Genomic DNA, 12641 nt, shown 5'->3' with positions numbered 1-12641 from the left:
TAAGGACGAACTGATTGCTGACAGTTTTTCAGTAACTTGCAATGAAACTTTCTATTTGTAAGTGACTGTTTGAAAGCAAATATGGATTAAACCCCCCAGATTATTTTATATCCTTAAAGATTCAGACTTCAGCTATTTCCAGGGAGCAAGTGTCACTCACAAAAGCATTGGTAGAACTGGCCTGACTCTTACTTGCAGAAGAAAGGCCAAAGAACTTGAATTGAGTCCTTAGAACTGATTTTTGGACACAGTTGAGGCCCTTAGGGAGCTTGCAGTTTTTATTACCTAGGATTTTTTTGACCATAAACTTTAGTCCCTATGTTTATCAGTTCAGAGCATGTCATCCTTATCAATCTTCTTTTAAGGAAGGAAGCCAAAAGGTTAGCTTATCTCTTTGGATGCAGGTTTTGCTTTGTATGGAAGCTTTGCTTTAGGCAGTGTCTTATTGTGACTAAATGTATATATGATGTTACTGCCAAAATGACCCATGTTCACATGCTTTCCATTTATTATTCAGGTTCTAGGCAACTTAAAAAGTTAAGGAAGTGATTCCAGCAGTTGGGCATACTGTTGAAAATTTAACTCTGCTGTTAGTGTGGGCCTTAATAAAAGGCAGGGTTTTGGTGTTATTTCCCTTAAGGCAGGCACAATGTGCTGCCTAGCACACTTCAGCCAGCTTGTATAGATTAAACTGCGCAGCTGTTAGCCCAAGTCCACTGTTTCTGCTCTTTGCTCTGGAAGTCAGGATGAGCATCTTGCAAGACTGGCTGTAGAGTTTTTTAGGTAGCCTGAGGGCAGGGCCACTTTGTCACACCCATAGTGTGTATGTTCTGGCCTCTATGATGGCAGGGACTGGAGGATTTGCCCACAGACAAATCCCACACTGCCTGTAGACACTCTGCTTTATTATCAATAGGAGATCATACCAGGCAGCATGTGACATACAAAATAGTCCCTTTGGGACACAAATCCTGTGTTTGTGAAAAAGAAAGAAGTAGTTATATTTTGAGGTTTGACAGTTGTTTTGAATCTGTGCTGGCTTTAGACTGGTTAAAAGTACTTGCAGAGATGGATTAGCAAAAAGAGGACAGGTATTTTGTTCAGTGATGTAGGATAAACAGTAGGGAAATGAAAAACACAGGTGTAGATCAGAAAACAGGACTTTTCTCTGCAAAGTTTTTTTTTGTCCCATGCTACTTGTGTGGCTGTTTAGTTTGCCTTTAGTCATGCCTCTGCTCTCCATTTGAATCACCTGTTTAGTTCAAACAGAGTTTAGGTATGGACTACTCATCCTTGCTGGGGAGGAGAGACTGCGATGGCTTCTTGAATAGGATATGTTATTTATGAGGATTCTGTGTTCCTACTGAACAGCTCTCTAGTTCCTGTACTGTAGGATAATGTTTTCTGTAAGTTCTGGTGCCAAAATCTCTTTTATTTGGCCAAAAAGCAAATTATTGCATCAGAGGTTCTGTGGTTTGCATGTTTTGTATGTGTCAGCTTGAATAGGGCCTACAAATAAAATCCATGCAAAGAGATGTGTAGATATCTTCTGCACACTTGATTGGGTTCCTCTGCTTGTTCTTGGCTTAATCTTGTTTCCCCTGGAAATAATAGGAGGATTCTCATTGATTTCAACAAAAGCAGAATTAGCCCATGGTCTTAGTCTCATTTTCCAGCCTCAGATTGACTGAAGTTTGATTTTTTTTATAGTTAAAAACACAAGAAAGGATGACATTTCAGTAAAGGCACTTCAATTGTTTTTTTGCAGCGTGCTTCAAAGCTGTTTTGTTTCTGTACTGATCTTAGAGATGCCAATACACAGTTTACTTTAAATTCACAACTCTGTTTCTGTCTAATTCTGCAGTATGTTTCTGGTCTGTCTTCTCTGTACACATTCTGTTTTCTTGACACACAGTGAAATAACATATGTAAATAGTGAAAATGAAGCCATGTCATGGGAGATGATTTAGAAGGTAGTGCCTCAGAGGAGACTGAGCTTTTTCCTGGCCTTGGAAGCAAAGCTGTGTTGTATTGAACAACGGGGTGTGCTACAGAGAGCCATTTGGAGGGTTCTTTTTAATACTTGTAAAACAGTAGTAAGTCCTAAAATCATTGCTTCTGCTTCTTACCTCATTCATACAGGCCCCTTTTCAGTTATTCCATATTCCCAATTATCTAAGAAGATAATTTTTTGGTAAAATCCTAATCAGTTAATTTCTGAGTCTTAAGGACTTGTAAGACCTGAGCTTAAATAGCTGTACTGCTGCAGACCTCTTGTGTAACTGTAGGCAAATCACTCTGAGGATTTCTCATGCTCGGACTCTTCTGAATGCTGCATTGGGGAGGTTGCTGGTTTGAGACCAGCAGCCTTGAGTAGCTGTTCTCTCTCAGCTGTGTAACCCCTTAGCACTGGTCCCTATGTGCTGGTGGTGTGGCTCAGGAGCAGCGGTGCCAACTGATACTTTGACATTTCAGATGTTCAGCGCTTTACCAGCCATATGTTAAGCCCAATGAAGACAAGCAGGCCAGTAAGTTATCAGCTGCCAGATATGAAGGGCTGAACATTTAGGGTTTATTTTGGGGGTCATACAAGTCCTATAAGTAAGCCCCATAAATAAACTTGAGATCGCACACTGGGCCATAAGCTCTTTAGAACAGGTATACAATCTACCACAATACCTTTGCTTCTGGAGTGAGACTTAGCACGCTTTGCAGGGGATTAGTTCATAGCCTCTACCTAGAGTAATTGTTTAAAAATTTGCTTGTTTCCCAAACTGTGCAATAGCAACAACTAAATGAAGGAAAAGGAAAGCCAGTATTTGTTTTAATTGAATTTGACTTTTAATTTCACTCTTACGTGGCTCTTTCAGATTCTCCTGTGGGGGCGATGTGCTTTACTTTTATAAATGGAATAATTATGTTAACACCTGCAATTCTTCTGGCAACCTTAACAATGAAGTTAGTGATTTCAAATCCTGACTGCTTTTCAGTTTTCAGTGTAGGGAATGTTAGCTATAGCTAGGTGGCAGCATCGGGACAGCTTAATGTGTTCAAACAGTAGCAGGTGAATCCAGACCTGGCTCCTTCGCAAAGAGAAAATAAGATTTATTCCTTTGTTTTTATTTAATGTTTTCTGCCTTTTCTCCTGAAGCATGTGCCAGTTTTATGACTCACCTTTTTCATTTCAAATGTTCATCTGTCATATATTTTCTTTCAGTGTATATCTTGTTTCATCCTTATGAAGCTCTTAATAGTTCCACTATAACTCCTTGCATAAAAGCAAGCCCCATCTTTATTTTAAGATTGACCACACCAATTTGTCACTGCAGTTTAGTGACTTAATGAAGTAGTTTGTAGATTTATCTATCCTAACAAGTTATGCTTTAATAATGATTAGAAAGGTACTTGAGCAGCATCTCCAACAAAAGAGAAAATAAAGTAATATATTCAACTGCATTATCAATATTGATGCTTTGAGCTGGGAGGCTTTTCATGCTGCTAGTCACTTCCATGTTTATAAGAGATGTGTGTAGTTAGGTCTTTCCTCTCCTAGATGTTAATAAATAAGATAGTTTGGATACGTATTGTTAATGTATAGCAGCTGCTGCAGTTTGTAGCAGTTCTAGGTCCTTCATTCCTCCCAGTTGCATTGGTATACTGAAACAAAACTGTCAAAGGGCTTATCTTGTAAAATCTGACCAGTAAAAGCATGCCATTAAGATTATGGCCTTCATGGAGCGCTGTGCAACTCTGCTGGCTGAGGAGAGTTGGAAGTGGAGGAAGTTATTTACTCCATGGATTAAAAATGATGTGCAGGGGGAATTGCTGTGGTCTAATGGGAGAAGATGAAAAGTTACATGAAAAAATGGAGAATGCAATCGTTGCAGCTGCTGTAGATAGGCCCTGGGATTTACTTTAGTTGTGGTTAAAGGAAATACTTGCTTTTAATTGTGGAGTACGTCCTGCGAAGTATTGACAACATTAAGGGTTTTTTTAAGTCTTAATGTGTCATAGTTTTGCTTTTCATTTATGTGAACTTACATTTTCCTTTCTCTGTTTTTCAGGGTACCCTAATACAGCATCTGAAGGAACACATTCTTCATGGGAACATGACCAGCAATGACATTATTATGTACTATACAACGGCAAGTGTGGCTTAAGGCATTTTTAAAACTGCTTTAATATATTTTTTTCTTATAGAGATGGGAGAGATTTTCATACAAATCTACAAGTACATTTTTATGTATCTTTAATCCTTCTGCAAGGCATTGTCCTATGTAACTGTTTTGATGGGGAGGTAAGAAGCTGCTGAATAAATCTGATCTGTATAGGAGTTCAGTTATGTGGTGGGCTATCTTCCTAATGCTGGGGTAAAGGAAATGGTTCCAAAGGCTTCTATGACTGAAACCTTTTGAGAAGGCTGATGTATTTCCTCATGAGTTCCTTTCTGAACTTCAACACCACTAATCAGTTTGGAATACTTCCATGAAGGAATTGTTATAATTACCTTTTCTCAGAGTGTCCTGTCTTTCAACTCGTGCTTTAAAAGTATGTGTATAGGGATGTATGGAACCTGCATCTCATTTGGTATTTGTAAAGGTAAATTAGGTGAACATTCATCAGGGAAGATGTAGCTGACCTACTCTAGGGACAGGTGAGAGGATAAGCAGTGTTCCAGCCTTATTTTCTGGTTCCTAAATAATATGATTAGATATAATCAGCAGTGATGGGCATAAACTCAGGTGCTGGCTTAACACTTTCTTAAAGCAGGAAAACTTGAGGCAAGGAGAATGGAGGGGAAGATGGCACCTCTTGCACAAGGACAAGGAGCATGCTTTGGTCCAGATGATTTTGCCAAGAGCTACACATGTCCATCATTTTCTAGTTACCTGTAGCTCCTCTACCAGCATATGGTAGCAAGCAGCATTCCTGATGGCTCTGATATTGCTGCCAGAAAAGCAGACAGCTAGCTGACAAAGATGGAAATTGATGTAGGTATTTTCTGTTTTCCAGACTGGCTGGATGATGTGGAATTGGCTGGTGACTGCGCTTGCTACAGGAGCTTCAGTGGTCCTGTATGATGGATCTCCTCTAATTCCATCACCAAATGTGCTCTGGGACTTGACTGACAGACTGGGGTATGTAAACAAGATTAAATGGAGGAAAATGTTCTGCTCCTGTTATGATGACCACATACAAGCAACCTCATTACAGGTGTCATTCCCTTGATCAAAGCTAGTGTGCATCATGAGTTTATCTTTTGGCTTAGCCTTGGGTGGTACTACTTCTTAACATTTTGTACTAAACCAGTTGTTGATGGAGAGCAGGAGAGACAAAGAGCTGATTGTCTCAAATTTGAGTTAAGTATTTGGATTCCAGGCAAATAAAGAATTTTGGTTCAATAGTCAGTTTTCAAGAGCAGCCTTTTCAAAAGGCAGTAATTGGGAGCAATCTGAAGAGTAATTTCTCAGCACACGCAGAACTTAGGAAATAAAAATCCTTTTTTTCAAGCAGTTCAACATAAGGCTCAATGTAACACTTTGACTTAAAGACATAAATTGACTGCAAAGGCTCAGCAGGGTTGCTTGTATTTTCATATTTTGCTTTTAAATCTATAATGCCTAATTTTCCCTGCCAAGCTGTTCGTTAATTGTTTTACACAGGTCTTTGTGCCTCCAGATGCTCACAGTGCCCTCTCTGTCAAAGCCCAGAGAAATGGCAGGTATTGGCTAAACAGCTGTAAAATCCTGTGCTGGTATTTAGCTTTGTACTCTGCTTCATCTTTCTGGTAACTTTCCTATTTTGCCAGCTGGATGTAAGGAGTAGATCTGAATGTTACTGCTGATAAAAATCATGTCCTTTTCAATTGATAATTAAAATTGTGGTAGAAAGTGGATGCCAAAAGATCCACTTCCTGGCTCTTGATAATTAATAATTTAAACTTCACTGAATCTTTTGTGACATGTAATATTCAAAGGCTGCCGTTTTGTCTGTAGCTATTATAATTGACGGTTAATGCCTAGTCAGAATGCTTCCAGTAAAAAAAACCAACACGAAACCAACCCACAAACTTAAGACGCCCCCCACCTCCCCCCAGAAAAAGACCCATTAGAACAACAGGCAAAAATTTAGACTCAAGAAATAACACAGCTTATTTTTAAGCATTGTTTCTGCATGCCAGAAGTAAGTGAAGATAACTGAAATGTGTCTGCATGTCTCACTTTTGTAATCTGGCGCTAAAAGCGGTGGCCATCTGTGTGGTACTTCATAATGCAGTCTGTTCCCAGCTCAGTCATATGTTACATATTAAAAAAAAAAGGGCTTCAAACATGTGAAGACTACCTTCCTTCTCTGAAGATGTGCCACACTTTCCTTCTGAGAGCATAATCTTACAGTATGATCAAGGTATCTCATACTGCATGACAAGATTTTAAGTGGACATCAATTAAAGATCTGTTCAAGTGAACTCTATTTTGTCACCATCCACCAGTTATGTAGCATTTGGAAGGAAATAATAGAAGACTAGGCTCTGTATGTGCTGTAGAGGAAGTGTCAGAGCTTAAAAATAGAGAAGCATTTTGTATTCTAGCTGTAAAATAAGCAATAATTTGAAGCATGGAAGGAAAGTAAGATATTATACAGGAGTGTGATGTGGCTGTGGTATGTAACTGGAGGAGCAATGCACATCTGGACTGTCATGGTCCTGTTCCCATGTACCTGATAAACTGCTCTATGCCCCAGTGTGCAAATAGCCTGTCCCTACCCAAGAGATGGCAGCCTCTTAGTAACTGTCATCCACCTAAAATGGCAAAGACGTCCCCTTTTGATAGTGTTCAAATAGCTTTCTCTCCATGTCTGTAATAGTATTATCTCAAGAGCTGTTCTACCTTCCCTCTTGCCTTTGGCATAAAAGCAAAGATAGCAGGATCTTATTTTAAGTTCTACTGATGTGTGATTGCCCATGTTCTGTGCCCTCAAGACTGTGTCCCTTATCCTTGTCTGTCCCTGTGCGTTTTCTTGAGTGAGTTTATTGCTGTAATATAAAATGAATTAGCAGAAGGCAGGGAAGAGGATTTCCTGAAAGTCAGCAGAAACTAAACTAGCACTTCTATTGATAGAATAGGGAAGGGGATGGCCTTCATTTCGAATTTCAATTATGTTGTATTGGAGAGCTCCAAATACCCTTTCATAGGGGCAGAATTCAGTTAGTCAGTTAGCTAGGCCATATTTCATTTCAGTTAGGCACCTGCAACTCCGACTTTCATCTGTGTAAATTGAAAAGGGAAAATCACTGGCTGCTGTCTTCAGAGTGAAGTATTCTTTGTTGAGCTGTGCCCTGAAATGGCAATTTTCTTACAGGCAGGAGTGCAACAAGGCAGCAGTTTTTTGTTTAACAGCTTAGTGACAATTACGACCCATTAATGAAATAAACGTTGTAACATTTTGTGATGTCCTTGGAGTATTCTGCAGTTCTGAATTCCTGTAAATGAAAGTGAGCGTTCTCCATGAGGTGGGAAAGCTTTGCTTAATATGTAAAGATTGAAATAAAAGTTTCAAAGCTGCCAAAATGACATGTGATCTGGCTGGTTTTGATTGCTCAGAAGAATGTGCCTTGCACTTGGAAAGCTTTAAGACACTGCATTGCTTGACTGATCAATGTACAGTGTCTAACAGCCTCTGCTTACCGCAGTGGGAATGGCAAGCCTTGAGTGTCTTAGCATATTACTTAAAGATGCCAAACATTGAAACTTTTTTCACTCTAGGATCACCATCCTTGGAACGGGTGCAAAGTGGCTATCTGTGCTAGAAGAGAAAAATTTAAAACCAGGTAAACTTCAAAAAGCTATTGCATCCCTTCTGTCCTCCCTCCTATCTTTCCTATCCAGGTTCTGGCCCTGAATCTTGTCAAAGTACTTTATGTAATTGTTCTGCATTGTAATGTCAAATAGATACAAACTCTTGTAAAAATTCTGCCTTAACCTGTTTTGTTGATTTCCTCCTTTTTAAGGTGAAACACACAATCTCCAAACCCTCCACACTATTCTGTCTACAGGATCACCGCTCAAACCTCAAAGCTATGAGTATGTCTACAAACACATAAAAAGCAGCGTTCTCCTGGGATCCATTTCAGGTGATGCTTTTATGCTGCACGCATCTTCCTAATTCTGTTCATTGCCTGTGCATTTCATTCTTGCTTGTTTGCTGCTGTATATTTAAGAAGCTTAACCTTTGGATTGTTCAGGCTTGGTTATAGTTAAACTGGAATTAACTGTCTTATTAACGTAGAGATTTTCTGCATAATTCAGCGTGCCATAATGAAGCTCATACACTCAGGCTTTTAGGTGGAATGTGTCTGTCATGGTGGATGTTTTGGGTTTTGGCTGCTTTATTTTCAGCAGGATCATTTATTTTGACTGGCTGTCCTTAGGGGTAGCAGGGTGAGATCAAGAGAAGAGTCTATTAACCTATAGAACACACTGGTCTGCAAATAGCTGCCTTCAGCAGAAAATACCTCTTGGAGAGGTTTTTTCATGTCCCTGTTTCAGTTCTTTTGGAGTAAGTATTTGACAGCCAGAGTTTTCTGTAAATTACATGATTAGGGAAATATCAAGCCCACATATTGTGTAGTTTGTTGTGAGGAGTGCAAGCTGAGGCAACTTCTGTTCACAGCAAGTCCACCATGGAACTCCTTGTTCTGTTTTGTAACAAGGACCGACTTTTTCAAAGGGCATTTTAACTTAGTTTGATTTGTTTAAGGTTTGACTGTTCTGCTACTGAAGTCACCTGTGACTCAGGCCTTAGTAAGAGTAGTGCTGAATCTAGAACTTGCTACAATAGACTTTAATAGTCTTATATGCAGGATACTATTTTTGAGTGAAGCTAACATGATTGATATGTCTTATAATTCCACTTCCTTGAAGTTCTAGAAAGACTATAAATATTCCAGTTAAGTAAGCACTTTGACAGTATCTATGTTCATTAAGATAACTGTTCATTCTATAGACATGGCTTCCCTTTCTTCTCTCCCTCCCCCTCCCTGCTAATGAGAATGAGATATAATAGCTAAGTAAATACTGAGTGGAATAGCTTGACATTACCTTAAACTAATTCAAACAAACAAAACATTTCTCAGTGATCATAAATATCTAAGTCTGAAAACTAGGGCCTGTTTTTCTCATTAGATAGACAGAAACTTCCTTAAATGAGATTAAAGAAACTGTTGGAAGAAGAAAAGTTATGCCTTAAGGAATATTCTTGCATGAAGGGCATAAATGTATAAAGACATGTAAAGTAAGAAAATAAACCTTCTTTTATTCAGTCCCATACCATCCTGGATAATGCTTGCCTGTTCTATGCTACTTAATGTGGATCAGAAGCTGTTCTAGAGTTCTTAAGTTGTTTCCAGTTTTGCTTTTTCCAAAATATACAGTGTATTCTAAATGGACTGTTTTATTGTAGGTGGGACAGATATAATTTCGTCTTTCATGGGTCAGAATGTTACAATTCCAGTTTACAAAGGAGAAATTCAGGCCAGAAATCTTGGAATGGCTGTAGAAGCATGGAATGATGAAGGTAACTGTTATCAGAGCTATTTTGCAAACTTATGAAATACAGTAGTTACATACCTCAAGTTTCATTCACCAGATGGGTAAATGGTCAGCTGTTAAATGAGTGATTTCGCTTAGGAAGCGTGTTCCATAAAACCCGCCTCTGAATCCACCTCATCTGGATCATACAGGACTCTAGTGAAGATAATCTATGTGTATAAAGGCCCTCCTTTTCCATTGCTCTGCTAAAACGTATCAAGGCCAAATTGTAGCCTCTGGTATGTGTGTTAGTTAGCTATGTTGCTGTGCATATAGCCAGGCTGGCTTCCACTGTGTGGTGCAAGTCTCCTGAAATTACTGAGGTTGATAGGGATGAGTTTAGGAGTTGAACACAAGCTGTTAAGCACACCAGTCACAGCTCATCTTATAGCTACAGCAGCATCTGGCATGTAAGTAATAACTGTAGATGCTCTTTGCTTTGGTACTCTATTGTTTACCTCTTTCCTTGTAAACAGGAAAACCAGTTTGGGGTGAAAGTGGAGAGCTGGTTTGTACCAAGCCTATTCCCTGTCAGCCTACACACTTCTGGAATGATGAGAATGGAAGCAAATACAGGAAGGCATATTTTTCAAAATTCCCAGGTATGTAATGAAAGGCTTTGGATATTGCTCAAACTGACCAAGGATATAGATGGTATTGCTGCTCTTAAGAGTACAGGTTTATTCTTGCCCAATGATATGTAAGTGCATTTTTGAATCTAGATTTCCAAGGTGAGAAATCCATAGCAAGTTTCATAGTACCTCACTGTTTTCTAGTGGTTTGTTTTGGATATGGATCCAAATCAATTTTAAGAATTTCTGAAAAGCTCCAATCCCATTTTGCTCCTGCTCTCATTAGGCAGATGTGCCTGTAACAGCCTGATAATCTGTAGTGCAGACATGGACTGCTTGGCATGAGTGTGAAATGAAAAGTGCTGAATAGGTCAGGGAGCAATCAGCCATTAATGAGTGCTACTGCACCTCTGCCAGACTGCTGCTACCTAGATGGGAAGAGTGAATCCTCAGGGATAAGTACTGACCCTGCTACCTCATTAGTATGAGGTTTAAGTGTATGCAGCTTCAGACATGCAGAGTCTGCATTTGTACAGTCTTCCAGTGGTGGTAAAAGTAAAGGAATAGATACTGTGTGCCAGAAGCTTTCCTCCTAATAATTTTGGAGGACTCACGTCATCCAGAGCTTTTGCTCATGTGACACAGCAATGCTGAACTCCCTGCTGCCTATGGGTCAGGGGCTTTTATAGGGACAGGACCTCAAGCTGCTGCTTGTTGGAGATGGAAGCTTTTTTGTAAATAGCAGTGATACAGAGTGAATTCACAAGCAAAGTCAGGACATGCATCAGGAGATAATTATAGATAGGAAAACTGAGGGAATGTGGGAGTGGGTCTGCATGTAAGCCTGACAACAGAAAATAGGGGAAAAAATAAACCTGTGCTGACAGTTGTTAGATTGAAATCATTGAGGTCCAGAGGTTCTGTCTGAAACCTCTTTTCTGTCTTTCATTGTAAATGGGCTTAAGGTTGTCATAGTGAAGTTAAAAAATGGTCTTATGTGTACATGCCTGTGTAAACAATTGAGGGTTGTTTGTTTTCCTTAGAAAAACTTGACTAGAATTGACCTGTATATCTGTTTGTGGCAGGCTGCTGTAGTGGAGCAATCTTAAAAGGAATACAAAAGTTATTCCAGCTCTGCAGTCAAATCTGATTGTATATTAACGCAGCTCAAGATCATTAAGTACATAAGCTTCAAGGGAATTGTTGAGACCTATTGTGCAAGCCCAGAAAGCTTCTTGCATTGAATTGCACATCCTAAAAGGGGATCAAGAAGGACTGGTGGGAATGGTGTTATTTTTGTGGAAGATTCTCCCAGTTCCCTCAAAATAAGGTGTTTAGAGCAGCTATTCACCTGTTTTCTAAAGGATGCTGTATAGTCATGCAAGCAAGTAATGAGAAGATAACCTAGTTTGATCCGAATGTCTGAACTACTTTCATGTGTGTTAGCTTCTTGTAGTAAATGCAGTGTGGATTGTTTGCGTAGTTAAGTACTGCTACATTTGCTGTGGGTAGTTCTCAAACTAGATCTGATATAGTACATTTTTGTATGTGTTTTATTAAGTTAACATGAGTTGAATTACACAAATGCCTGCCACGACTGGATGAATAAGAAATCAGCTTCTTAATCTGTCATTCTCTAATAGGTGTTTGGGCCCATGGTGATTACTGCAAAATTAATCCCAAGACAGGAGGAATTGTCATGCTGGGTCGCAGGTATAGTATTTTGGTGAAAGCGTTAAAATCTACAAACTTCACCTTAGAGCATAATGTACATGACTTTCCATCATGCCTGTTAGCTTTATATTACTTTTGTTAAATCCAGTAGTGTGAATTCCAGCCCTTAAATTAATCAGAGCAGCTGGATTAGAGGGAAGGAGCCCATTTCAAAATTTCTATTCCACTTTTGTCTGTGTGAACACAAGACACTGTTGAACTTGTTTTTGTGGTCCATGGTTTATAATGATCATTTATAAGAGTTCAAATTGAGAGTGCAGCACATTTAAGGTGGTGAATCAGGAAACTTTTCTTCTGGTCTTGCCTTTGCCATTGACTTGCTTTACAGCAAAACTGAAATTATAGAAGGTCAGGTATATGTTGTGCTTGTGTTGACCATCCCAGATGTTCAAGATCACAGCTGTGGCTACATTTTCTGCTTGCATTTAAAAGTTGTTGTTCGAAACACAGTTGAGTGGATGCCTTGATTCTGTGTCTTGCATTGTCACAAACAGACCTACTCAACAGACATACAGTATGAGGCTGCTATATATGCAACACAAGTTCCAGCTATAAGAGACTGGAAAGTAATGATGTGCAACTGCAATATGATGGAGTACTAAGATCCTTGGTCTGTTTGGTCATCAGTGGCATGTGTGTGTAGTTGTAGGCTACTGGAAAGAGGAGGCACTAGGAAAGGATCAAGTAGTAATGTTGAGTTTCTTTGTACAACTTCATTTTAATGAGCAAAATGTCTTTTTGAAACAAA

At 39.3% G+C, this 12641-nt stretch overlaps 1 protein-coding gene across 1 annotated transcript in view; it reads left to right on the top strand.

The window, feature by feature from the left end:
- The window catches only part of AACS (acetoacetyl-CoA synthetase), a 40867-nt gene that overhangs the window by 24037 nt on the left and 4189 nt on the right, over window positions 1–12641 (top strand). The window contains exons 9-15 of the mRNA XM_057414990.1: window positions 4065–4145; window positions 5014–5138; window positions 7764–7828; window positions 8009–8131; window positions 9460–9573; window positions 10064–10189; window positions 11803–11872. Of these exons, the coding sequence (XP_057270973.1) occupies window positions 4065–4145; window positions 5014–5138; window positions 7764–7828; window positions 8009–8131; window positions 9460–9573; window positions 10064–10189; window positions 11803–11872 (704 nt within the window). The remainder of the gene's footprint in view (window positions 1–4064; window positions 4146–5013; window positions 5139–7763; window positions 7829–8008; window positions 8132–9459; window positions 9574–10063; window positions 10190–11802; window positions 11873–12641) is intronic.

The sequence above is a fragment of the Pezoporus wallicus genome, unplaced genomic scaffold (genome assembly GCF_028554395.1).
Source record: "Pezoporus wallicus isolate ANWC-B61680 ecotype Strahan unplaced genomic scaffold, APGP_CSIRO_Pwel_v1 contig_8047, whole genome shotgun sequence".
Taxonomy (NCBI): domain Eukaryota; kingdom Metazoa; phylum Chordata; class Aves; order Psittaciformes; family Psittacidae; genus Pezoporus; species Pezoporus wallicus.
This window is presented reverse-complemented; position numbering and strand designations above follow the sequence as displayed.